The sequence below is a fragment of the Oncorhynchus masou genome, chromosome 15, assembly GCF_036934945.1.
Source record: "Oncorhynchus masou masou isolate Uvic2021 chromosome 15, UVic_Omas_1.1, whole genome shotgun sequence".
NCBI classification, from domain to species: Eukaryota; Metazoa; Chordata; class Actinopteri; order Salmoniformes; family Salmonidae; genus Oncorhynchus; species Oncorhynchus masou.
Genome location: NC_088226.1, coordinates 47264819 through 47291493, shown reverse-complemented (window position 1 = coordinate 47291493; position 26675 = coordinate 47264819). Strand labels below are relative to the sequence as shown.

The 26675-nt window shown below is 43.6% G+C and overlaps 1 protein-coding gene across 3 annotated transcripts; it reads left to right on the top strand.

The window, feature by feature from the left end:
• Positions 1-63: 63 nt before the first annotated feature.
• Positions 64-26674, top strand: LOC135556343 (FYN-binding protein 1). 3 transcript variants are annotated; one of them, XM_064989473.1, is made up of 17 exons: positions 64-1013; positions 10576-12041; positions 12317-12462; positions 14877-15234; positions 15384-15487; positions 15801-15826; positions 16015-16221; positions 16733-16892; positions 19227-19409; positions 19850-19922; positions 22598-22626; positions 22794-22863; positions 22971-23042; positions 25008-25033; positions 25311-25341; positions 25514-25619; positions 25734-26674. In XM_064989473.1, exons 1-16 carry the CDS (start codon positions 1005-1007, stop codon positions 25593-25595), a joined length of 3042 nt encoding a protein of 1013 aa, XP_064845545.1. In that variant the 5' UTR covers positions 64-1004; the 3' UTR covers positions 25596-25619; positions 25734-26674. The 3 variants fall into 3 exon arrangements, with proteins under 3 accessions (XP_064845545.1, XP_064845544.1, XP_064845543.1); XM_064989472.1 differs by having other exon boundaries at positions 19844-19922; positions 25011-25033; XM_064989471.1 differs by having other exon boundaries at positions 19844-19922.
• The last annotated feature ends 1 nt before the right edge of the window (position 26675 follows it).

Sequence of the window (26675 nt, the reverse complement as noted above, 5' to 3'; positions counted from 1 at the left end):
GTGTGCGCGCCTAAAATCTTTGTCTTCTCTCACCTGCCTGATAGACACAGGATGGCTTTAATGAAGGTTCAGTGGACTACTTGTATGAATAATATCCTACAGTACACGTGTACTCTATGTTTCTCTAACTAGCCATATTGAGTACACACAACGTACTATTATGTCCACGTTTTTACACAATCCATTTAAATCTGTGTTTCTGTATCTTGTATGGCTTGTGTCTTCTGAATGCAGTTTAAATACACCTGTTCTTGGAATGCTGACAGACTCCTCAAGCTGTCTTATTTCACTGTCTCTGTTTGTCTGGAAGACGTAATAAAGCTAGCTATGGGCAACATGGGCATAGGCCTACATATATCACTGCCAAAGGCACATACAGCAATAGGATATAAGCTATCACGTCCGTGTCATTTACCTGTTTGCCGAACATATGTGATATGACTCAACTGTAATGGCCTATTTCATTGTGGTTGGAAAACAATCGCGCTTCTATGGCACCAGCTACGAGGAATGACACACTGAATGCCGGACAACATTCCTGTTGGATGAGAGCTGTCAGAAAGTGCATCATACACGTTGCGTATAACTGCCTTTAGCTCTCGACACCGCCGGACCGGTTTAACTGGACGGACCGTTTCTGCGATGTGCGCGTGAACATTTCTATGAGCGTGGGAGAGAGAATTCCAACCTGACTTCCATCCTATAACCAAACCAGCTAAGAAACACATGCGGAGAGAGAGTAGTTCAATGTAAGGGTCTGTAAACCAGTCTAATCCTCTGTTAGTAGGCGAGAACAGTAACACTTTGCCGGTAGCCTCCAAGACTGTTGACACTGGAGAAAGTTATTCCGAGTTATTGTGTTGACTGTTTTGTGTAACTGCTTGGTGTAAGGACGTTAACGGAACTAGCCAGAATGAGAGGCTGAAGTTGCCACCTGGATAAAGCGAGAATAGAGGTGGAACAAGGCTACCCGTAGCTGTCTGTTGCTGGTTGAATTACGCACGATGGACCAGGTAAACCTTATCTGGTGTTATTACACTTTCAGTACTAAGACTCGTCTCATTCTCTCTCGCGGACACACGGCGCCGTGCTGTTATAACGTAACCATGGTTCACGAATAGAGTTCCGTGCCACTGTTACATTTTCTATTACTGTATACTGTTAGATAGAGAGTTGGCATGATGCCCATGCTTCTTGTCTCAACAACTATTAATTGGTGGTTCTTCTCTCTGGTTTATTACTAGATATGGCTGTATTGTTTACCTTCTAAAGTCGATGTCAGCGACCCCGCGGGAAATCTAATTGTCATAATAAAAAATGCCTATCAAAATCTGTCTGTTTAAACTAGAGATATACATTATTATTTTGTTGCATGTGCCGTGTCTCAATCCACTACATCCGCCAATGGCGGCCTTCCACATCTGTGGTGGAAGGTGGCTGAGCTACAGCAGTGTTTGTCAGACAACGAGACATCCAGATACACTGTTTGAGCTACAAACTAATGCTCTATGGAATGATGAGAGTCTCGTGAACACGGCGGTGTTCTCGGTTTTACTCTATGACCCCCTCATGCATCATGGGATTAGTCTGAATTCAGTACCTCCGATCTGCCAACTTCAGTCTAGTCTCTGAACAGTTTGGGTGAGATTCTCAGGAACATGTACGTGTCGGTTGTTTTGCTCTGGGACCCCCACAAGCTCACAAGACTATTTGGAAGGTAGCCCTGTGCCCGTTTTGAAAAGGAATGGAAGTACAGTGTCTTCAGAAAGTATTCATACCCCTTGACTTATTCCACATGATTTTGTGTTACATGCAGAATTGAAAAATAATTCAAACAAATGGTTTTCTCACCCATCTACACTCACCACACCATAATGACCAAGTGAAAACATGTTTTTAGAAATGTTTGTAAATGTATTGAAAATGAAATACAGAAATATATAATTTACATAAGTATTCACACCCCCGAGTCCATACTTTGCAGAAGCACCTTTGGCAGCGATTACAGTTCTCTGGGTAAGTCTCTAAGAGGTTTCCACACCTGGATTGCGCAACATTTGCCCATTATTCTTTTCAGAAACTCCAGTGTAGATTTGGACTTGTGTTTTAGGTTATTGTCCTGCTGAGAGGAGAATTCATCTCCCAGTGTCTAGTGGAAAGCAGACTGAAGCAAGTTTTCCTTTAGGATTTTGCCTGTTCTTAGCTCCATTCCATTTATTTTTTATCCTTTAAAGCTCCCCAGTCCTTAATGATTACAAGCATACCTATAACATGATTCAGCCACCACAATGCTTGAAAACATGGAGAGTGGTAAGTACTCAGTAATGTGTTGTAATGGATTTCCCCTAAATGTGCTTTGCCACATTTTTTGCAGTATTACTTTAGTGCCTTATTGCAAAAAGAATGCATGTTTTGGAATAGACCTTACAGTGAAGTGCTTACTTACGAGCCCCTAACCAACAATGCAGTTTAAAAAAAAGAAAATACGAATAAGAAATAAAAGTAACAGGTAATTAAAGAGCAGCAGTAAGATAACAATAGCGAGACTAGAATGGGAGAGTGTTCGGTCCTCTTTTTCCTGTAGTCCACAACCATCTATTTTGTCTTGATCACATTGAGGGAGAGGCTGTTGTCCTGGCAGCACATGGCCAGGTCTCTGACCTCCTCCCTATAGGCTGACTTGTTGTTGTCGGTGACTGTTGTATCATCGGCAAACTCAATGATGGTGTTGGAGTCGTGCCTGGCTGTGCAGTCATGAGTGAACAGGGAGTACAGAAGGGGACTGAGCATGCAACCCAGAGGGGTCCCTGTGTTGAGGATCAGCATGGCGGATGTGTTGTTACCTACCCTTACGACTTGGGGGCGGCCCGTTAGGAAGTCCAGGATCCAGTTGAAGAGGGAGGTGTTTAGTCCCAGGGTCCTTAGCTTATTGAATAGCTTTGAGGGCACTTTGGTGTTGTGCGCTGAGCTGTAGTCAATGAATAGCATTCTTACATACAGTGGGGCAAAATTGTAGGATTTTTAATGAATTTATTTGCAAATTATGGTGGAAAATAAGTATTTGGTCAACAACAAAAGTTTATCTCAATACTTTGTTATATACCCTTTGTTGGCAATGACAGAGGTCAAACATTTTCTGTATGTCTTCACAAGGTTTTCACACAGTGTTGCTGTTATTTTGGCCCATTCCTCCATGCAGATCTCCTCTAGATCAGTGATGTTTTGGGGCTGTTGCTGGGCAACACGGACTTTCAACTCCCTCCAAAGATTTTCTATGGGGTTGAGATCTGGAGACTGGCTAGGCCACTCCAGGACCTTGAAATGCTTCTTACGAAGCCACTCCTTCGTTGCCCGGGCGGTGTGTTTGGGATCATTGTCATGCTGAAAGACCCAGCCATGTTTAATCTTCAATGCCCTTGCTGATGGAAGGAGGTTTTCACTCAAAATCTCACTATACATGGCCCCATTCATTCTTTCCTTTACACGGCTCAGTCGTCCTGGTCCCTTTGCAGAAAAACAGCCCCAAAGCATGATGTTTCCACCCCCATGCTTCTCCACCCCCATGCTTTTTACCAAAAAGTTATATTTTGGTTTCATCTGACCATATGACATTCTCCCAATCTTCTTCTGGATCATCCACATGCTCTCTAGCAAACTTCAGACGGGCCTGGACATGTACTGGCTTAAGCAGGGGGACACATCTGGCACTGCAGGATTTGAGTCCCTGGCGGCGTAGTGTGTTACTGATGGTAGGCTTTGTTACTTTGGTCCCAGTTCTCTGCAGGTCATTCACTAGGTCCCCCCGTGTGGTTCTGGGATTTTTGCTCATCGTTCTTGTGATCATTTTGACCCCACAGGGTGACATCTTGCGTACAGCCCCAGATCGAGGGAGATTATCAGTGGTCTTGTATGTCTTCCATTTCCTAATAATTGCTCCCACAGTTGATTTCTTCAAACCAAGCTGCTTACCTATTGCAGATTCAGTCTTCCCAGCCTGGTGCAGGTCTACAATTTTGTTTCTGGTGTCCTTTGACAGCTCTTTGGTCTTGGCCATAGTGGAGTTTGGAGTGTGACTGTTTGAGGTTGTGGACAGGTGTCTTTTATACTGATAACAAGTTCAAACAGGTGCCATTAATACAGGTAACGAGTGGAGGACAGCGGAGCCTCTTAAAGAAGAAGTTACAGGTCTGTGAGAGCCAGAGGTCTTGCTTGTTTGTAGGTGACCAAATACTTATTTTCCACCATAATTTGAAAATAAATTAATTAAAAATCCTACAATGTGATTTTCTGGATTTTATTCTTCTCATTTTGTCTGTCATAGTTGAAGTGTACCTATGATGAAAATTACAGGCCTCTCTCATCTTTTTAAGTGGGAGAACTTGCACAATTGGTGGCTAACTAAATACTTTTTTGCCCCAATGTAAGTGTTCCTTTTGTCCAGGTGGGAAAGGGCAGTGTGGAGTGCAGTAGAGATTGCATCATCTGTGGATCTGTTAGGGCGGTATGCAAATTGGAGTGTGTCTAGGGTTTCTGGGATAATGGTGTTTATGTGAGCTATGACCAGCCTTTCAAAGCACTACATGGCTATAGATGTGCTACGGGTCGGTAGTTATTTAGGCAGGTTACCTTAGGGTTCTTGGGCACAGGGACTATGGTGGTCTGCTTAAAACATGTTGGTATTACAGACTTGGACAGGGAGAGGTTGAAAATGTCAGTGAAGACACTTCCCAGTTGGTCAGCGCATGCTCGCAGTATACGCCCTGGTAATCCGTCTGGCCTTGTGAATGTTGACCTGCTTAAAGGTCTTACTCATGTCGGCTGCGGAGAGCGTGATCACACAGTCTTCCGGAACAGCTGGTGCTCTCATGCATGTTTCAGTTTTATGTGCCTCGAAGCGAGCATAGAAGCAGTTTAGCTCATCTGGTAGGCTCGTGTCACTGGGCAGCTTCGGCTGTGCTTTATTTGTAGTCTGTAATGATTTGCAAGCCCTGCCACATCCGACGAGCATCAGAGCCGGTGTGGTACAATTCGATCTTAGTCCTGTATTGACACTTTGCCTGTTTGATGGTATGTCGGAGGGCATAGCAAGATTTCTTATAAAGCTTCCAGGCTAGAGTCCCGCTCCTTGAAAGCGGCAGCTCTAGCCTTTAGCTCAGTGCAGATGTTGCCTGTAATCCATGTCTTCTGGTTGGAGTATGTACGTACGGTCACTGTGGGGACGACGTCATCGACGCACTTATTGATGAAGACAATGACTAATGTGGTGTAATCCTCAATGCCATCGGAGGAATCCCAAAACATATTCCTGTCTGTGCTCGCAAAACAGTCCTTTAGCTTAGCATCTGCTTCATCTGACCACTTTTTTTATTGATCGTGTCACTGGTGCTTTTTGCTTGTAAGCAGGAATTAGGACGATAGAATTATGGTCAGATTGGCCAAATGGAGGGCAAGGGAAAGCTTTGTATGCGTCTCTGTGTGTGGAGTAAAGGTCGTCCAGGATTTTTTCCTCTGGTTGCACATTTATCATGCTGATAGAAATTTGGTAAGACCGATTTAAGTTTCCCTGCATTAAAGTCCACGGCCACTAGGAGCGCCGCTTCTAGGTGAGCGTTTTCCTGTTTGCTTATGGCGGAATACAGGTCATTGAGTGCGGTCTTACTGTCAGCATCAGTCTGTGGTGGTATGTAGACAGCTACAAAAAAATACAGATGAAAACTCTCTAGGTAGATAGTGTGGTCTACAGATTATCATGAAATACTCTACCTCAGGCGAGCAAAACCTCAAGACTTCCTTAGGTATCGTGCACCAGCTGTTATTTACAAAAATACATAGTCACCCACCCCTTGTCTTACCAGATACCGCTGTTCAATCCTGCTGGTAGAGCGCATACCAGACAGCTGTATGTTGATAATGTCATTGTTCAGCCACGACTCCGTGATGCATAAGATATTACAGTTTTGAATGTCCTGTTGGTAGTTTAATCTTCCACGCAGGTCATCGATTTTATTTTCCAAGGATTGAAAAGATTGCTAGCAGAATGGAAGGCAGTGGGGGTTTATTCGACCGCCCACGAATTCACAGAAGGCAGCCCGCCCTCCGGGCCCCTTTTTCTATGCCTTCTCTTTAAGCAAATGACGGGGATCTGGGCCTGTTCCGGGGTAGGCAGTATGTCATTCACGTAGGGCTCGTCAGACTTGTTAAAGGAAAAAGAGGATTCTGCCAGTTTGTGGTGAGTAATCACAGTTCTGACATCCAGAAGTTATTTTTGGTTATTAGAGACGATAGCAAAAACATTATGTACAAAATAAGAAAAAAAGTTAAGTTGCAAAGAAAAAAACAACAACACACAATTGGATAGGAACACGTAAAACGTCAGCCTTCTTTTCCGGCGCCATTATTGATCTCATGGTGAAATCCCTGAGCGGTTTCCTCCATCTCCGGCAACTGAGTTAGGAAGGGCACCTGTATGTATGTAGTGACTGGGTGTATTGATACACCCTCCAAAGTGTAATTAACAACTTCACCATGCTCAAAGGGATATTCAATGTCTACTTTTTTTTACCCATCTACCAATAGATGCCCTTCTTTGTGAGGCATTGGGAAATCTCCCTGGTCTTTGTGGAGGAATCTCTGTTTGATATTCACTGCTCGACTGAGGGACCTTACAGGAAATCTTGTTAAACACTATTATTGCACACTGAGTGAGTCCATGCACCTTAATATGTGACTTGTTAAGCACATTTTTACTCCTGAACTTATTTAGGCTTGCCATAACAAGGGGGTTGAATAGTTACAGTTGAAGTCGGAAGTTTACATACACTTAGGTTGGAGTCATTAAAACTCGTTTTTCAATCACCACAAATTACTTGTTATCAAAATATAGTTTTGGCAAGTCGGTTCGGACATCTACTTTGTGCCTGACACTAGTACTTTTTCCAACAATTGTTTACAGACATTATTTCACTTATAATTCACTGTATCACAATTCCAGTAGGTCAGAAGTTTACATACTCAGAGTTGACTGTGCCTTTAAACAACTTGGAAAATTCCAGAAAATTATGTCATGGCTTTAGAAGCTTCTGATTGACATAATTTTAGTCAATTGGAGGTGTACCTGGGGATGAATTTCAAGGCCTACCTTCAAACTCAGTACCTCTTTGCTTGACATCATGGGAAAAAACAAAAGAAGTCAGCCAAGACCTCTGAAAGAATTGTAGACCTCCACAAGTCAGGTTCATCCTTGGGAGCAATTTCCAAATGCCTGAAGGTACCATGTTCATCTGTACAAACAATAGTACACAAGTAGAAACACCATGGGACCACGCAGCCATCATTCTGCTCAGGAAGGAGATGTGTTCTGTCTCCTAGAGATGAATGTACTTTGGTGCGGAAAGTGCAAATCAATCCCAGAACAACAGCAAAGGACCTTGTGAAGATGCTGGAGGAAACAGGTACAAAAGTATCTATATCCACAGTAAAACTAGTCCTATATCGACATACCCTGAAAGGCCGCTCAGCAAGGAAGAAGCCACTGTTCCAAAACCGCCATAAAAAAAGCCTGACTATGGTTTGCAACTGTACATGGGGACAAAGATTGTACTTTTTGGAGATATGTTGTCTGGTCTGATAAAACAAAAATAGAACTGTTTGGCCACAATGACCATCGTTATGTTTGGAGTAAAAAGGGGGAGGCTTGCAAGCCGAAGAACACCATCCCAACCGTGAAGCACTGGGTGGCAGCATCATGTTGTGGGTGTGCTTTGCTGCTGGAGGGACTGGTGCACTTCACAAACTAGATGGCATTATAAGGAAAGAAAATTATGTGGATACATTGAAGCAACATTTCAAGACATCAGTCAGGAAGTTAAAGCTTGGTCGCAAATGGGTCTTCCAAATGGACAATGACCCCAAGCATACTTCCAAAGTTGTAACAAAATGGCTCAAGGACAACAAAGTCAAGGTATTGGAGTGGCCATCACAAAGCCCTGACCTCAATCCTATAGAAAATGTGTGTGCAGAACTGAAAAAGCGTGTGTGAGCAAGGAGGCCTACAAACCTGACTCAGTGACACCAGCTATGTCAGGAGGTATGGGCCAAAATTCAAGTTATTGTGGGAAGCTTGTGGAAGGCTACCCGAAATGTTTGACCCAAGTTAAACAATTTAAAGGCAATGCTACCAAATACTAATTGAGTGTATGTAAACCTCTGACCCACTGGGAATGTGATGAAAGAAATAAAAGCTGAAATAAATAATTCTCGCTACTATTGTTCTGACATTTCACATTCTTAAAATTAATTGGTTATCCTAACTGACCTAAGATATGGAATTCTTACTAGGATTAAATGTCAGGAATTGTGAAAAACTGAGTTTAAATGTATTTGTCTAAGGAGTATGTAAACTTCCGACTTCAACTGTATTGACTCAAGACATTTCAGCTTTTCATGTTTTATTAAATTGAAAAAACAACAACATTATTTCACTTTAACATTTTGGAGTTATGTGTTTAAGCCAGTAACAAAAAAATCTAAATTTAATACATTTTAAGTTCAGGCTGTAACGCATCAACATGTGAAAAAAGTCAAGGGGTGTGAATACCTTCTGATGGCGCTATATACACTGAGTGCATAACATTAAGAACACTTTCCATGACAGACTGATTCGTTGAATTCAGGCAAAAGCTATGATCCCTTATTGATGTCACTTTGTTAAGTTCACTTCAATCAGTGTGGATGAAGGGGAGGAGACAGGTTAAAAACATTTTTATTTTTGACAATTGAGGCATGGATTGTGTATGTGTGCCATTCATAAGATGAATGGGTAAGACAAAATATTTAAGTGCCTTTGAACGGGGTATGGTATTAGGCGCCAGGCGCACCGGTTTGTGTCAAGAACTGCAATGCTGCTGGGTTTTTCATGCTCAACAGTGTCCTGTGTATATCAAGAATGGTCCACCAGCAAAAGGACATCCAGCCAACTTGACACTGTTGGGAGCATTGGAGTCAAAATGGGCCAGCATCCCTGTGTAACGCTTTGACACCTTGTATACGAATTGAGGCTATTCAGAACACCAAAGTTGGGGGCGGGGGGATTAACAATAATAATATCCTGATCTCTCAGATATAAACTCAGCAAAAAAAGAAGCGTCCTTTCACTGTCAACTGCGTTTATTTTCAGCAAACTTAACATGTGTTAATATTTGTATGAACATAACAAGATTCAACAACTGAGACATAAACTGAACAAGTTCCACAGACATGTGACAGAAATGGAGTAATGTGTCCCTGAACAAAGGGGGGGTCAAAATCAAAAGTGACAGTCAGTATCTGGTGTGGCCACCAGCTGTATTAAGTACTGCAGTGCATCTCCTCCTCTTGGGCTGCATCAGATTTGCCAGTTCTTGCTGTGAGATGTTACCCCACTCTTCCACCAAGGCACTGCAAGTTCCCGGACATTTCTGGGAGGAATGGCACTAGCCCTCATCCTCCGATCCAACAGGTCCCAGACATGCTCAATGGGATTGAAACCCGGGCTCTTCACTGGCCATGGCAGAACACTGACATTCCTGTCTTGCAGGAAATCATGCACAGAACGAGCAGTATGGCTGGTGGCATTGTCATACTGAAGGGTCATGTCAGGACGAGCCTGCAGGAAGGGTATCACATGAGGGAGGAAGATGTCTTCCCTGTAACGCACAGCATTGAGATTGCCTACAATGACAACAAGTTCAGTCCGATGATGCTGTGACACACCGCCCCAGACCATGACAGACCCTCCACCTCCACCTCGATCCCGCTCCAGAGTACAGGCCTCGTTGTAACGCTCATTCCTTTGACGACAAACGTGACGGTGGGTTTGTGCCCATAGGCGACATTGTTGCCGGTGATGTCTGGTGAGGACCTGCCTTACAACAGGCCTACAAGCCATCAGTCCAGCCTCTCACAGCCTATTGTGGACAGTCTGAGCACTGATGGAGGGATTGTGCGCTCCTGGTGTAACTCGGGCAGTTGTTGTTGCCATCCTGTACCTGTCCCGCAGGTGTGATGTTCGGATGTACCGATCCTGTGCAGGTGTTGTCACAAGTGGTCTGCCACTGCAAAGACGATCAGCTGTCCGTCCTGTCTCCCTGTAGTGCTGTCTTCGGCGTCTCACAGTATGGACATTGCAATTTATTGCCCTGGCCACATCTGCAGTCCTCATGCCTCCTTGCGGCATTTGATTTTAAATCTCTGGATTTGACTCTCAGTGTGTGTGTATGGTTGGCAGAAATATGATGTGGTATAGCAGGACAGAGAGATTCATGCTAAAGCTGGCTACTGGGTTTCTATTGGCATATTTGTTGCGAATGGCAGTTGTGCACTCCACTTTGAAAGTTATCTAGGAGGAACCCTGGATGATCCGGTCATTTAGTTTGTTTTATCTTATGTTGATTCAGACTATGAAGAGAGAGAGAGAGTGGGACAGTTAGGAAGGGCTCAAAGATAACCTGTGATTTGAAATTCAATTATGATTCCTTTCTCCTGAGGTACCTGTTTTCCACCCATCTCACCCCTTCCCCTCCTTTATCTCTCTCTCAGGAAGAAGATCGGGACTTCAAGTCCTTGAGGGCAAAGTTCCAGGATGAGGAAGTGCTGCTGAAGCAGCCAAGGACCAAACCTGCCCTTCCTGTGAAACCTAAAGTCCTGTCCCCTCCTCACAGCCCAACAAACTTCCTTCCTTCCTTCAGCCCCACATCACACACACCCTCCAACTCACGCAGCCTAACGCCCGGAGCTCGACACTCCCTCCTCACCTCCCTCCAGGGGAAGGGTGACATCGCACCCCGAGTCATCTTCAAGGAGAAGGAGAAGAAGGTAAAGGGAAAAGACAAGAATGAGGGGAAGGTGAAATTACTAGGTAAAAAGAAGGCAGAGGCTGACAAAGAAAAGGCAGATAGAGAGATGAATGGCGGGAAAGATGATGTAGAAGATCTGCTGGACCAGAAACAGAAGACAGAGACAGACCTAGTCATGAAGAACAAGAAGGTGTCCCTGCTGTCCCCTAGGGGGTTTAAGGGGGGTAGTGTCGAGCTGGAAGATGCTTTGCCACCGCCCATATATGCAACAGTAAAGAAGAAGGGTTTTCGGGGCATCGGGAAGCCTGTGAAAGCAGGGAAGAAAGGGAAAGAGAGGAAAGATGAGTTTCCTCCTCTCCCCATGTTGGACATAGCCAGCCCAGACATGGCTGGTCCTGCACCTCTCATCACTCTAACAACCTTCAGAACCCCATCACCCCATGCTAATATACCCACACCAACTGCCCTCATCCCACCGGCCCCAGCAGCTCACATTACCCTCTTACCCCTTGCCCCGAAACCTGCCCCAGTACTAGATGCCCTCTTACACTCTGAGCTGTTACCCTCCACCCTGATGCCTGCACCAGCAGCTGAAACCATTACAGTCGCTACACCACCCGACCCCATCTCCATTCCAATGATCCCCGACCCTTCTATCGTTGAGCCCATCCCTGTTGCCCCCCTTACCCTGGAGTTAGAAACCTCAGCTGAGACCATCCCAGCCCCCACCCTTTCTGTATTGGTTCCCCCCAGCCCTACCCCTTCCCCTGTTCCTGCCCTACCCAGCCCGGTACCAACTCCCCCAGTCACCCCTAACCCCTCTGCTATCCCCACCTTACCACCACCCACTATAGCCACCCCACGTCGACCTGCTATTGCCAGGCCACCCCCACCCGCTGACCCTACCCCCTCTCCACCTCCACCTCCAGCTCCTGAACTTGTATCTGAACCTGAGTCTGTAGTAGTGGATGCTGCTGTTGTAGTCGAGGCCTCTGCCTTTCCACTTCCCTCTCACATCCCGCTTCCCCCAGCGGTGGACCCCCCAGTCACACCCCCAGCCCCCCAGCCTGAGAGCCTCGTGTCGGTCCAGGAACGACCACTCTCAGCCCTGTCGGCTCTAGGGCGAGCAGAGGAAATGAGTCCACCAAAAAAAAGAGGAACAGAGATCATCTTCGATGCTCTGGAGAAGGCCAAGAGAAAGTTTGGCAGGTGCACAATATACCTTTAATACATACACATTAACGTTAGCATCAACTATTCTAACATACTATCCCAACATATTATCCTAACATATTATCCTGACATATTATCCTAACATATACTGTGTCAGTCAGACAGGGAATCAGGTGACGTTGACAGTTTGTTTACAAGTTGATTAGCGTTTCCTGTCCATTGCTCATCCCCCAGTCGCTTTAGATAAGAGTCTGTTAAATAACCATATTGTTATTATTACCATCTAATTAACTCCATCTCTTTTCCCCCAGCCCTTTGACCACACCCACCATAGAGGACCAACCCCCACTCCCCCACAAATCCCTCCCTGAGCTCCCACCAATCGACTACGATGACCAGGCCGGGGCGGGGCCCCCTACACCCCTGAAACCGTCCCTGGTCAACAGTGTTGACGTTAGTAAGTGTCTGCATCTCTCTTTCCCTAAGGCCCTTGTTCTCTCTCTTCCTCGCTCTTTCTTTTATTCTATATATCTCTCCTTTTTCTGTTCACTCTACTTTTGTACTCACTCTGAAAATGAAGTACACAGGAGAGCAGCTCACCCCTACACCCTAGGTAAGACTTTGCATGGTGGAATGGTTTAGATATCTTAAGAGGGTGTCAGCTAGGTTGGTATGCAGGAGGTCAGGTATGCTGCAGGATCTAGGCTGCGAGAGAGTCCCTGGCCTGCAGTAGGTGTTATGTGGTTGTTGTTGCAACGCTGTAGACACGGAACAGCAGAGAAGGTCGAATACCTCTCTGTGCCAGAAACATCTTTGTCTTGAGGAGGGCTGAGGGGAGGAGGATGGGGAAGCAGGGTTGGGTAGGTTACTTTCTAAATGTAATCCATTACAGTTACTATTTACCTGTCCAAAATAGTTATCAGTAACATAATTTTGGATTACCCAAACTCAGTAATGTAATCTGATTACTTTCAGTTACTTTTGGATTACTTCCCCCTTAAGCAACATTAAAATAAGACAAAAATGATCCATGAAACGCATTTGGTGTGTCATCATAGTGGTCTCTGACTTGTGGTCAGACTCTCTCAGGTGGAAAAAACTTAAAACTTGCGCCTTTTTTCAATGCTGAATTGAATGTCATAATTTATTTTTTCGCAAACATACTTCCTGAATTGAAAAGTAATTCAAGAAGTTAGCATCAAGTTTTTCAAAAGTATCTGTAATCTGATTACAATATTTGAACTGGTAACATAACTGATTACAGTTAGTTTTAAAAACATGAGATTACATTTAACTGATTACATTAAATAAGTTACTCCCCAACCCTGTGGGGAAGTGAGGAGGAGGATGAAAGGGGGAGGAAGAGAGTGGGAGAGTAGGGCATAGGTGAGGAGGAGAAGGGGAGAGTAGGGCGTAGGTGAGGAGGAGAAGGGGGAGAGTAGGGCATAGGTGAGGAGGAGAAGGGGAGAGTAGGGTGTAGGTGAGGAGGAGAAGGGGAGAGGAGGGCGAAGGTGAGGAGGAAAATGGGAGAGTAGGGCGTAGGTGAGGAGGAGAAGGGGAGAGTAGGGCGTAGGTGAGGAGGAGAAGGGGAGAGTAGGGCGTAGGTGAGGAGGAGAAGGGGAGAGTAGGGCGTAGGTGAGTAGGAGAATGGGGAGTGTAGGGCGTAGGTGAGGAGGAAAATGGGAGAGTAGGGCATAGGTGAGTAGGAGAATGGGGAGAGTAGGGCGTAGGTGAGGAGGAGAAGGGGAGAGTAGGGTGTAGGTGAGGAGAAGAAGGGGAGAGTAGGGTGTAGGTGAGGAGGAGAAGGGGGAGAGTAGGGCATAGGTGAGGAGGAGAATGGGGAGAGTAGGGTGTAGGTGAGGAGAAGAAGGGGAGAGTAGGGTGTAGGTGAGGAGGAGAAGGGGAGAGTAGGGCGTAGGTGAGGAGGAGAAGGGGAGAGTAGGGCGTAGATGAGGAGGAGAAGGGGAGAGTAGGGCGTAGGTGAGGAGGAGAAGGGGAGAGTAGGGCGTAGGTGAGGAGGAGAAGGGGAGAGTAGGGTGTAGGTGAGGAGAAGAAGGGGAGAGTAGGGTGTAGGTGAGGAGGAGAAGGGGGAGAGTAGGGCATAGGTGAGGAGGAGAAGGGGGAGAGTAGTGCATAGGTGAGGATGAGAAGGGTGAGAGTAGGGCGTAGGTGAGGAGGAGAAGGGGGAGAGTAGGGCGTAGGTGAGGAGGAGAAGGGGGAGAGTAGGGCGTATGTGAGGAGGAGAAGGGGGAGAGTAGGGCGTAGGTGAGGAGGAGAAGGGGGAGAGTAGGGCATAGGTGAGGAGAAGGGAAGAGTAGGACGGAGAAAGAGAGATATTTAAACTATCTTTGGTGTGTCACTATGGGGCAGTGTTTCTGTCAAAGTTAGCATGACTGGGTGCTGCTGCCAATGTCTTGTGTTCTAACTCTCTTGTTGGTGATGATTACATCGTTTTAATTTGAGGAATGTAGTTATCAGTTAAGCAGAGTGTTCCTCCCGGCTGACCTAGTGAACAGGCCAGTTCAACCACTCAGACTCTCGCTTCACGGCATTGCACTACAACAAAACAAAAAAGAGCTAAAGAGCTCCACAGCAGTGTGTTCACAAACCACAGTAGCAAACCACATTACATTGCACACAGACAAACATATCTCACACACACACACACACACACACACACACACACACACACACACACACACACACACACACACACACACACACACACACACACACACACACACACACACACACATACACACACACACACACACACACACACACACACACACACACACTGAAAGAGAAAGGATGGAGTAGTTATCAGTGTGTGGTTCTTCATGTTGGGTAACTATCTGTCTCTCTTTTCAGCTGGGGAGATTCCTGCTCCTCTAGAGTTCTCCGTAGCCGGTCCTGCTCTTGACGTTCCCGAGTTTGAGGATGTAGGGTCGGAGCTTCTGAAATTGGAAGCCCTACAAATCCAGCCTGCAGACTTGGTGGAGATAGAGGGGTCAGAATGGGGGAATGGAGAATATGGTGACAACATTCCAGAGACAGTGCTTCTAAAGCAGGAGATTCTGGAAGAGGGGGAGGGGCTTCCAGAATTCGAGGACCACAGAGTTCCAGAATCAGAACCGGTGGTCGAGGTTCCATTGAGGGTTCGGGTGGAGGTTATCCAAGAAAGTGTCCCCGCCTCCCCTTCCAGCCAGGACCCCCAGCCAGAGGCAGGGTAACACAACCAGCTAACTCTTACTCTCTCTCAAACGTACCCTATTCTTGCCTTAAAAAGAACACATCCAGCTCCCGTTCTCTACTAGAATAGTGTTCTATGTCATGTTCTTGTCCCTGACTGACCTTTCCACACCCCCACCCCTCCAGAGCTGAGACAGAAGATGGCACCTGTGACAAAGCCAATGAAGACATGCCCTCAGCCAAACAGAAGGTCAAGGGTCAACCCACCAAGAAGAAGAAGGAACCAAAGAGTAAGACACGGGAACCTTACATTAAGTTCTCACTCAGATACCATCCACCAGCATGAGAGTTTCTAGCTGTGGGTGTGAATCTGTGAGATGAGGTCAGATGTTGAGTATGTGTGTACTGTATGTAATGTTATGTAGGCCAGTGTCTCTAGCAGTGAAGCTGATATGTGTGTTTATCTCTTTTCTCCTATTGACCCTAGACAGACTGGCATTGCTACCGCTCTCATTGATGTGATCTTATCTAGCTAACATAAAATATGTTTTCAGATGTCAACATGTTTTCTTAACTATTTATCTTCCTGTTATCTTTTCACAGACCCATATACTGAGACTCAGCCTCCGGTAAGGAAGATTCTGGGTCTTTTGATTGGTTGATAGCTTAATATTTGACCATGTTTGACCCAGGTCTGTGTTACACACAGTAAAGGCTCCTCTATCTGTTAGACACTTCTCTGCATCCATCCTGTGGGAATCGAATCACCCAGTGAAGATCTTATCAGACATGACCCTCATCTTCCTATTGTTTTCAGACTAAAGGAACATCCAGGGGTGGCTGGTCTTTTAAGAGGCCTGGTCTGGAAAACCCAGAGGAGAAAGATATGAAGAAGAAAGAAAAACAACATCTGGAGAAGGAGAAAAAAGAACAGAAAGAGAGAGAGAAGAAAGAACAGAAAGAGAGAGAGAAGAAGGAGCAGAAAGAGAGAGAGAAGAAAGAAAATGAGATGAAGAAGTTTAAGGTGAGAAATCCTTAGAGGAGAGCGGAATAGTGTTCTCGGTAGTAGAAATCAGTGTGATTTCATTCCTTCAAGATGGTAGATTAACTGAACATCATGGCTACACGGTAGTAACTTCACTTAACACAGAGCGATGTATTCACATGGTTAATTTACATTTTTGAGCAAAACTTCCAATGACGTCTATGAACGATTTTCGCAGAAGTCACTGTTGGATCTCAAGTCTGATTACTAATGACAAGAGAGGGAGTGGGATTTATAGGAAACATCATATAACCCTAACCCAAGTGTTGCTAGTACACACAGTGCACACTACACTACAACGCTCAGTAACACAGATTAATACACAGGGTAATATCAACAGCAGCAGCCCCTCTAGCAGAGTAGGACATTAATGTAAAGCCCAGCTGGATTAACAGATTTACATTGCATTCATCGCACTCTACAGTCAATACAGTATGGGACCGCTGAGATTATATTTTCACTGTGTGTGCATGCCTGCGTGCGAATGCAGATAACAGGTCAGGAGGAGGCTATATATCAGGCTACAGTGACGGTAACATCTAAAGGACGTAAGGACAACCTGGCTGTGAAGAATAGGGACATCGTCAGCATCATACGGACCACAAACTGCCCCAAAGGAAAATGGCTAGCCAGGGACAGCACTAATACATGTAAGTTACACACCTACCTAACCCCTGACCTCTGACCTCTACACAAATACAGATGGGCATAAAATGAGTCAAATAGTTCAACATCTACAGTAGTTGCTTGATTGTGGGATTCCAGACAGGTTGTTGTGTTGTCATTACTTGAAGACCTACTTTATGTGAAAACAGCCTTGCAGGTGGATTCAACATGAGTTACATGTATGTGTGTTTACAAACTATCTGTGTGTGTAGATGGGTACATCTCAGTTATAGCAGGTGTAGTTAGTGTTATATATATGTGTGTGTAGATGGGTACATCTCAGTTATAGCAGGTGTAGTTAGTGTTATATCTATGTGTGTATAGATGGGTACATCTCAGTAATAGCAGGTGTAGTTAGTGTTATATCTATGTGTGTATAGATGGGTACATCTCAGTTATAGCAGGTGTAGTTAGTGTTATATCTATGTGTGTGTCTAGATGGGTACATCTCAGTAATAGCAGGTGTAGTTAGTGTTATATCTATGTGTGTATAGATGGGTACATCTCAGTTATAGCAGGTGTAGTTAGTGTTATATCTATGTGTGTATAGATGGGTACATCTCAGTTATAGCAGGTGTAGTTAGTGTTATATATATGTGTGTATAGATGGGTACATCTCAGTTATAGCAGGTGTAGTTAGTGTTATATATATGTGTGTGTATAGATGGGTACATCTCAGTTATAGCAGGTGTAGTTAGTGTTATATCTATGTGTGTATAGATGGGTACATCTCAGTTATAGCAGGTGTAGTTAGTGTTATATCTATGTGTGTGTAGATGGGTACATCTCAGTTATAGCAGGTGTAGTTAGTGTTATATCTGTGTGTGTATAGATGGGTACATCTCAGTAATAGCAGGTGTAGTTAGTGTTATAGCTGTGTGTGTATAGATGGGTACATCTCAGTTATAGCAGGTGTAGTTAGTGTTATATCTGTGTGTGTATAGATGGGTACATCTCAGTTATAGCAGGTGTAGTTAGTGTTATATCTATGTGTGTGTATAGATGGGTACATCTCAGTAATAGCAGGTGTAGTTAGTGTTATATCTGTGTGTGTGTATAGATGGGTACATCTCAGTAATAGCAGGTGTAGTTAGTGTTATAGCTGTGTGTGTATAGATGGGTACATCTCAGTTATAGCAGGTGTAGTTAGTGTTATAGCTGTGTGTGTATAGATGGGTACATCTCAGTTATAGCAGGTGTAGTTAGTGTTATATCTATGTGTGTGTGTAGATGGGTACATCTCAGTTATAGCAGGTGTAGTTAGTGTTATATCTATGTGTGTGTATAGATGGGTACATCTCAGTTATAGCAGGTGTAGTTAGTGTTTTATCTGTGTGTGTATAGATGGGTACATCTCAGTTATAGCAGGTGTAGTTAGTGTTATATCTATGTGTGTGTATAGATGGGTACATCTCAGTTATAGCAGGTGTAGTTAGTGTTTTATCTGTGTGTGTATAGATGGGTACATCTCAGTTATAGCAGGTGTAGTTAGTGTTATATCTATGTGTGTGTGTAGATGGGTACATCTCAGTTATAGCAGGTGTAGTTAGTGTTATATCTATGTGTGTATAGATGGGTACATCTCAGTTATAGCAGGTGTAGTTAGTGTTATATCTGTGTGTGTATAGATGGGTACATCTCAGTTATAGCAGGTGTAGTTAGTGTTATATCTATGTGTGTATAGATGGGTACATCTCAGTTATAGCAGGTGTAGTTAGTGTTTTATCTGTGTGTGTATAGATGAGTACATCTCAGTTATAGCAGGTGTAGTTAGTGTTATATCTATGTGTGTGTGTAGATGGGTACATCTCAGTTATAGCAGGTGTAGTTAGTGTTTTATCTGTGTGTGTATAGATGGGTACATCTCAGTTATAGCAGGTGTAGTTAGTGTTATATCTATGTGTGTGTGTGTGTGTAGATGGGTACATCTCAGTAATAGCAGGTGTAGTTAGTGTTATATATATATGTGTGTGTAGATGGGTACATCTCAGTAATAGCAGGTGTAGTTAGTGTTATATCTATGTGTGTGTGTGTGTGTATAGATTGGTACATCTCAGTAATAGCAGGTGTAGTTAGTGTTATATCTATGTGTGTAGATGGGTACATCTCAGTTATAGCAGGTGTAGTTAGTGTTTTATCTATGTGTGTATAGATGGGTACATCTCAGTTATAGCAGGTGTAGTTAGTGTTATATCTATGTGTGTATAGATGGGTACATCTCAGTTATAGCAGGTGTAGTTAGTGTTATATCTATGTGTGTAGATGGGTACATCTCAGTTATAGCAGGTGTAGTTAGTGTTTTATCTGTGTGTGTATAGATGGGTACATCTCAGTGAGCCAGGTGGAGCTGGACATTAAGGAGATGTTGGAGCTGGGGAAGAAGGCTTCTCATGCCATCAGCCATAAGGACATCAGTACTGTGGTAGAACAGGGAGGAGAGCTGGCCAGGATGGGCAACAGGACTTCCAATCACTACCCACTACAGGACGATACAGGCAGCTGTAAGTACTCCGCTGTCCACAGTTATTCATTAAGTGCACGTGCACACAAGTCATATTGTGGATCCAAATGACATGTATCCCTTTCCCGCAGTAAGTGACCAAAGCACCCTCTTTGGCCTCCTCATGGGTGGAATGTTATTCATATTTTTCATAATTAATAAAGATTATTTCAAAGAATCCGATGAAAATCTTGTGTTTCTATGTCAAACAATTTTGTTACATTTCAGTCTTCTGAGATGTATATAAAGTGTCATTTTGGATGCAAACTCTAAATGTAATACATTTCCACTTTATATCTGACATGGTACAGGTGTCATCTGTTGTTTAAGCCCATAACCACGTGTGTGAGGTCTATACTTTTGTTTCAATGTAGATTTGTTAAAGACTACCAAGAAACACTGCAGTCAAAAGTTAAACTGTGTGTTCTCCCTCAGTTACAGACGGCAGTGAGGAGTGGACGTATGATGACGATGAACCTCTCTCCTACCCCATTGAGGACGATCCTACAGAGAGGTCAGTACACCCATCGGGACTATTCAACAGGGGCCCGATCCCGATTTAGGAATTTACCTCTTTCCTATGCACTTCTCACTATTTCATATTCAGATTGAACTTTTTCAGTCACGCAAAGTGCTCTGTAGGTGTGGCTACCCTGCTCTCTCTGAATACATTACATTCAAACGCTGAAAACCCTCCCACTTGCTGGCCAACAGAGTTTCTCATGGAGTCTCCATTCAATTGGGTTTTCAGTACATTTATCTTAAGCCATTCCTTTCCAGTGTACCTTTAATTCAAACTTTGTCGACAGTCTCAATAACGTATCCAGTTGAAGTCTGAAGTTTACATACACCTTAGCCAAATACATTTAAACTCAGTTTTCCACAATTCCTGACATTTAATCCTAGTAAACATTCCCCGTCTTAGGTCAGTTAGGATCACCACTTTATTTTAAGAATGTGAAATGTCGGAATAATAGTAGAGAGAATTATTTATTTCAGCTTTTATTTCTTTCATCACATTCCCAGTGGGTCGGAAGTTTACATACACTCAATTAGTATTTGGTAACATTGCCTTGAAATTGTTTAACTTGGGTCAAACATTTTGGGAAGCCTTCCACAAGCTTCCCACAATAAGTTGGGTGAATTTTGGCCCATTCCTCCTGACAGAGCTGGTGTAACTGAGTCAGGTTTGTAGCCCTCCTTGCTCGCACACGCTTTTTCAGTTCTGCACACACATTTTCTACAGGATTGAGGTCAGGGCTTTGTGATGGCCACTCCAATACGTTGACTTTGTTGTCCTTAAGTCATTTTGCCACAACTTTGGAAGTATGCTTGGGGTCATTATCCATTTGGAAGACCCATTTGCGACCAAGCTTTTAACTTCCTGACTGACGTCTTCAGATGTTGCTTCAATATATCCACATCATTTTCTTTCCTCATGATGCCATCTAGTTTGTGAAGTGCACCAGTCCCTCCAGCAGCAAAGCACCCTCACAACATGATGCTGCCACCCCTGTGCTTCATGGTTGGGATGGTGTTCTTTGGCTTGCAAGCCTCCCCCAATTTCCTCCAAACATAATGATGGTCATTATGGCCAAACAGTTCTATTTTTGTTTCATCAGACCAGACGACATTTCTTCAAAAAGTACAATATTTGTCCCCATGTGCAGTTGCAAACCGTAGTCTGGCTTTTTTTATGGCGGTTTTGGAGCAGTGGCTTCTTCCTTGCTGAGCGGCCTTTCAGGTTATGTCCATATAGGACTCATGTTACTGTGGATATAGATACTTTTGTACCTGTTTCCTCCAGCATCTTCACAAGGTCCTTTGCTGTTGTTCTGCGATTGATTTGCACTTTTCGCATCAAAATACGTTCATTTCTAGGAGACAGAACGCGTCTTTCTCCTGAGCGGTATGATGGCTGCGTGGTCCAATGGTGTTTATACTTGCGTACTATTGTTTGTACAGATGAACGTGGTACCTTCAGGCATTTGAAAATTGCTCCCAAGGATGACCATGACTTGTGGAGATCTACATTTTTTTTTCTGACGCCTCTGCTGATTTCTTTAGATTTTCCCATGATGTCAAGCAAAGAGGCACTGAATTGGAAGGTAGGCCTTGAAATACATCCACAGGTACACCTCCAATTGACTCAAATTATGTCAATTAGCCTATCAGAAGCTTCTAAAGCCATGACATCATTTTCTGGAATTTTCCAAGCTGTTTAAAAGGCACAGTCAACTCAGTGTATGTAAACTTCTGACCCACTGGAATTGTGATACAGTGAATTATAAGTGAAATAATCTGTAATCAATTGTTGGAAAAATGACTTGTGTCATGCACAAAGTAGATGTCCTAACAGACTTGCCAAAACTATCGTTTTTTAATTAACAATAAATTTGTGGAGTGGTTGAAAAACGAGTTTTAATGACTCCAACCTAAGTGTATGTAAAGTTCTGACTTCAACTGTACATGGGGAGAACGGGTTCAGAATATAGGGATGAATGAAAGAATACCATCAACTCGGCAGGTTCAGCCCTACAGAAACATAAGGCTTGGATCTCCAGATTTCATCCATGCAAATTCTGAAGGCAAACAATGACAATTTGTAATAATAATAATAATACTGTTTCAGATTTGTCACATTTGTCTCCAGGGACCATAAGGAATAATGCATATTTAAAATTCCCTTCTCCAAACGGATTGCTCATTTACCCAGCTCATCCATGTATACATAACAGTGCATCGGAGAATGCTCCGACCTTATTCATGTTTTCCTCGAGCGTAAAGGTGGTGGAATTATGAGGGAATTAAATCCAGGTCAGAATCCAGTGTATCTGTAGACACACCTCCCTCTGCCACGCCTTCATTTATTAGAGCTCCACCTGAAATGAATAGTGGGTGAATTTGCATGCTATTCTCATGCTTAAGTAGGCCGTCATCGTAAAGAATGTTTTCAACTGACTTGCCTTGTTAAATAAATGTGTAAAATATTTTAAAAAGTAAGTTTAAGGTCAGAATACAATAGAGAAAAGCTCATAAAAAGGGAATCAGGTTCACTTTACATGTGCTTAACTCTGGTCGGAATCGGGGCCCAGGGGAGTGTTATGGTGAAGACTATCACAGTGGGGACTATTGTCCTTTGATGTCAGGAACTTTGAATCTGCATGACATCACTATTCTCTTCTGCAGTGGCCACATCCAAACAATCTCCATGACGGGTGAGTCAAGCCTCTAGGTTTCAATGATCTATCAATGAGCCATGACTGACCTCAGCTTCCTGCATGTTCTGCTTATCTTTTCTTCCCCTTTTTAAATACCTAAAATACCTTTGGCTGATTACATCTGTTATTGTTTGCATTATTGTGTGTGTGTTTACTTCCTCCAGGAAGCAGAGAGCTCAGCATCCACCACCAACAAACACAGAATTACACCACCATAGATGGAATGGATATGCAGTGAGTCATGCACACACACAGATAATAAGACAAGGATTTTAATAGTATTAACAATATTCTATCCATTAGCTAGCATTTCTCCCTTCTGATGTCTGTCTGTTCTGCAGGGTGAAACATGAAGCACTTCAGAAGCTGGCCACTTTCTTCCACAAACCTGTTGTAGAGGAACCCATCAGGAGGTACATACAGTATAATTGCACACACACACAGATGAAGGTAAAGGTGAATGAATGTTTCCTTTGATGCTTACCTCTTGTGTTTTGTTTTCTTCTCCATCTCCCTTTCTTCTCCTCATCTCCCTCTTTCTTCTCCTCCCCTTCTGTTTCTTCTCCTCTCCATCTCTCTTTTACCCTCTCCATCTCTCTTTTATCCTCTCCATCTCTCTTTTACCCTCTCAATCTCTCTTTTACCCTCTCCATCTCTCTTTTACCGTCTCCATCTCTCTTTTGTCATCTCCATCTCTCTTTTATCCTCTCCATCTCTCTTTTACCCTCTCCATCTCTCTTTTACCCTCTCCATCTCTCTTTTATCCTCTCCCTCTCTCTTTTACCCTCTCCATCTCTCTTTTACCCTCTCCATCTCTCTTTTATCCTCTCCATCTCTCTTTTACCCTCTCCATCTCTCTTTTACCCTCTCCATCTCTCTTTTACCCTCTCCATCTCTCTTTTATCCTCTTCTTCTCTCTTTTACCCTCTCCATCTCTCTTTTATCCTCTCATCTCTATTTTACCCTCTCCATCTCTCTTTTATCCTCTCCATCTCTCTTTTATCCTCTCCATCTCTCTTTTACCCTCTCCATCTCTCTTTTATCCTCTCCATCTCTCTTTTACCCTCTCCATCTCTCTTTTATCCTCTCCATCTCTCTTTTACCCTCTCCATCTCTCTTTTACCCTCTCCATCTCTCTTTTACCCTCTCCATCTCTCTTTTACCCTCTCCATCTCTCTTTTACCCTCTCCATCTCTCTTTTATCCTCTCCATCTCTCTTTTATCTTCTTCTTCTCTCTTTTACCCTCTCCATCTCTCTTTTATCCTCTCATCTCTCTTTTATCCTCTCCATCTCTCTTTTACCCTCTTCATCTCTCTTTTATCCTCCCCATCTCTCCATCTCTCTTTTATCTTCTCCATCTCTCTTTTACCCTCTCAATCTCTCTTTTATCCTCTCATCTCTCTTTTATCCTCTCCATCTCTCTTTTATCCTCTCCATCTCTCTTTTACCCTCTCCATCTCTCTTTTATCCTCTCCATCTCTCTTTTACCCTCTCCATCTCTCTTTTATCCTCCCCATCTCTCCATCTCTCTTTTATCTTCTCCATCTCTCTTTTACCCTCTCAATCTCTCTTTTATCATCTCATCTCTCTTTTACCCTCTCCATCTCTCTTTTATCCTCTCCATCTCTCTTTTATCCTCTCATCTCTCTTTTATCCTCTCCATCTCTCTTTTATCCTCTCCATCTCTCTTTTACCCTCTCCATCTCTCTTTTACCCTCTCCATCTCTCTTTTATCCTCTCTTTTCCATCATCTCTTTACCCTCTCCATCTCTCTTTATCCTCCCCATCTCTCCATCTCTCTTTTATCTTCTCCATCTCTCTTTTACCCTCTCAATCTCTCTTTTATCATCTCATCTCTCTTTTACCCTCTCCATCTCTCTTTTATCCTCTCCATCTCTCTTTTATCCTCTCATCTCTCTTTTACCCTCTCTTTTACCCTCTCCATCTCTTTTATCCTCTCCATCTCTCTTTTATCCTCCCCATCTCTCCATCTCTCTTTTATCTTCTCCATCTCTTTTACCCTCTCCATCTCTCTTTTACCCTCTCCATCTCTCTTTTATCCTCTCCATCTCTCTTTTATCCTCTCCATCTCTCTTTTACCCTCTCCATCTCTCTTTTACCCTCTCCATCTCTTTTATCCTCTCCATCTCTCTTTTACCCTCTCCATCTCTCTTTTATCCTCCCCATCTCTCCATCTCTCTTTTACCCTCTCCATCTCTCTTTTATCCTCTCCATCTCTCTTTTACCCTCTCCATCTCTCTTTTACCCTCTCCATCTCTCTTTTATCCTCTCCATCTCTCTTTTATCCTCTCCATCTCTCTTTCTTCTCTCTCTCCCTAATCCCCAACTCTCGCTTTACCTACTGTCTCCCTTTGAGAAGACCTGAAGAACCGGAACCAATCAGTAAGTGAAGAGCTACGTATGGATTCTGTGTACTACACATTCCACACATCAGGCCTAGTCTTTGGGCTGGTTAGCCAGACGCAGATGATCCATTTAGCATGCCTTTCTTTCATAGTCAAGGAGAGTTTCATTTGGATCCAGGAAAGCAGCCAATAAAGGTTGAGAGAATGCTGTTGGAATTTATTGAGTTCAATGAAAGGAATCCACTTTCTACATCTGACACAATAGTGTGGAAAATAGCTTTACGTTTAAAACACTATCCTTTTTTACTTGCCAGGCTCCGTGGAGATAGAAGAACCAGTGTACCCGTAAGTAGGAGAGGAAAGAAATGTCACATTGTGTAATCTGTTGTCAGACTAGTTTTCTGGGCTTGGATTGTGAATGTCATTGTGTGTGTGTGTGTATGTGTGTGTGTGTGTGTGTGTGTGTGTGTGTGTGTGTGTGTGTGTGTGTCTACCATGCATGTCTGCTTCTATGTAGATGTAAAATGGAAGCAGATTTGGAGCTTCCAGACATGATGATTCTTTCTCCTCCTGGCCCGTTTGCAGACGACAATCAATGACACTTAGTAGACTACCAACTACAGGTAAAAATTATACTTTACATTAGTCAGCCATTAAGAATCATTGATCAGTCAATACCAGTAGGCTATTGATCATGCATTGATGATGTCTGCGTCTGTTCTCTCTTCTATGAGCAGTTGGAGAGCAGAGGAACAACGGCAACATGGTATGTTGTCGAGTGCCAGTCATCTCCATGACAATCACTCAGATAACGGAGACATGAAGGAGCGTTGTTTGGACAAGCTGCAATTGGATGGACTATTTCTCTGTTATAATATTGTTTAGGCCAGGATTCAATCCGAGAGCTCTAGTCAACAATGCAGATTAAGGCAATGTTACCGTCTTTGTGGAGACCGCATTCAAGATAAATACTGCAATGTCGACACATTTGGAAATTATCTTTAAAATGTCAATAACGCTATAGGGTTTCAGATTGAATCTCTTGTTTTGATGTCCATCCAGGGTTATGGAGGATGAGATGAAGGATACAGACAGAGCAGTTCTGTTTATACTAACTCTTCAATAGTTTTATACGAAGACAATTATGGGATACCATGCATAGTGTAATGTCTGTTTACAGGTGTTTGTGTTTGGCTAGATGACAAATCAACAGTCTGTATCCAGCTACTGTCGGTGTCTAAAATGACAGCCTATTCCCCATGTAGTGCACTAACTTTGACCTAAGTGACACAGGGTTAACCCGGTGTCACTTAGGGCTCTGGTGAAAAGTAGTGCACTAAGTGACACAGGGTTAACCACATAGTGCACTACTTTTCACCAGAGCCCTAACTTTGACCTGTGTGGTTAACCCTGTGTCACTTAGTGCACTACTTTTCACCAGAGCCCTGTGGTTAAAACCACATAGGGCTCCGGTGAAAAGTAGTGCACTACGCAGGGACAAGGATGCTTGCCATACTGTATGAGATGTCTGGTTTATATTCCCTGTGTATTTCCCATTAAGTATTAGAGAGAGAGGGAAGTAATTTGATGATGTAACCTTTAGTTGAAGTCCCGTTCATTTAGCTACCAGCTCTGCTAGTTGTGATCTGGCGATTCAATAAAAAACACAAATCAATCAG

Bases quoted from the DNA above. Each gene is read 5' to 3' on its own strand.
- LOC135556343 (XM_064989471.1), top strand. The intron at 15,488-15,800 runs GTAAGACACGGG...ATCTTTTCACAG, and splicing joins GAAGAAGAAGGAACCAAAGA to ACCCATATACTGAGACTCAG. The intron at 16,222-16,732 runs GTGAGAAATCCT...GTGCGAATGCAG, and splicing joins ATGAGATGAAGAAGTTTAAG to ATAACAGGTCAGGAGGAGGC.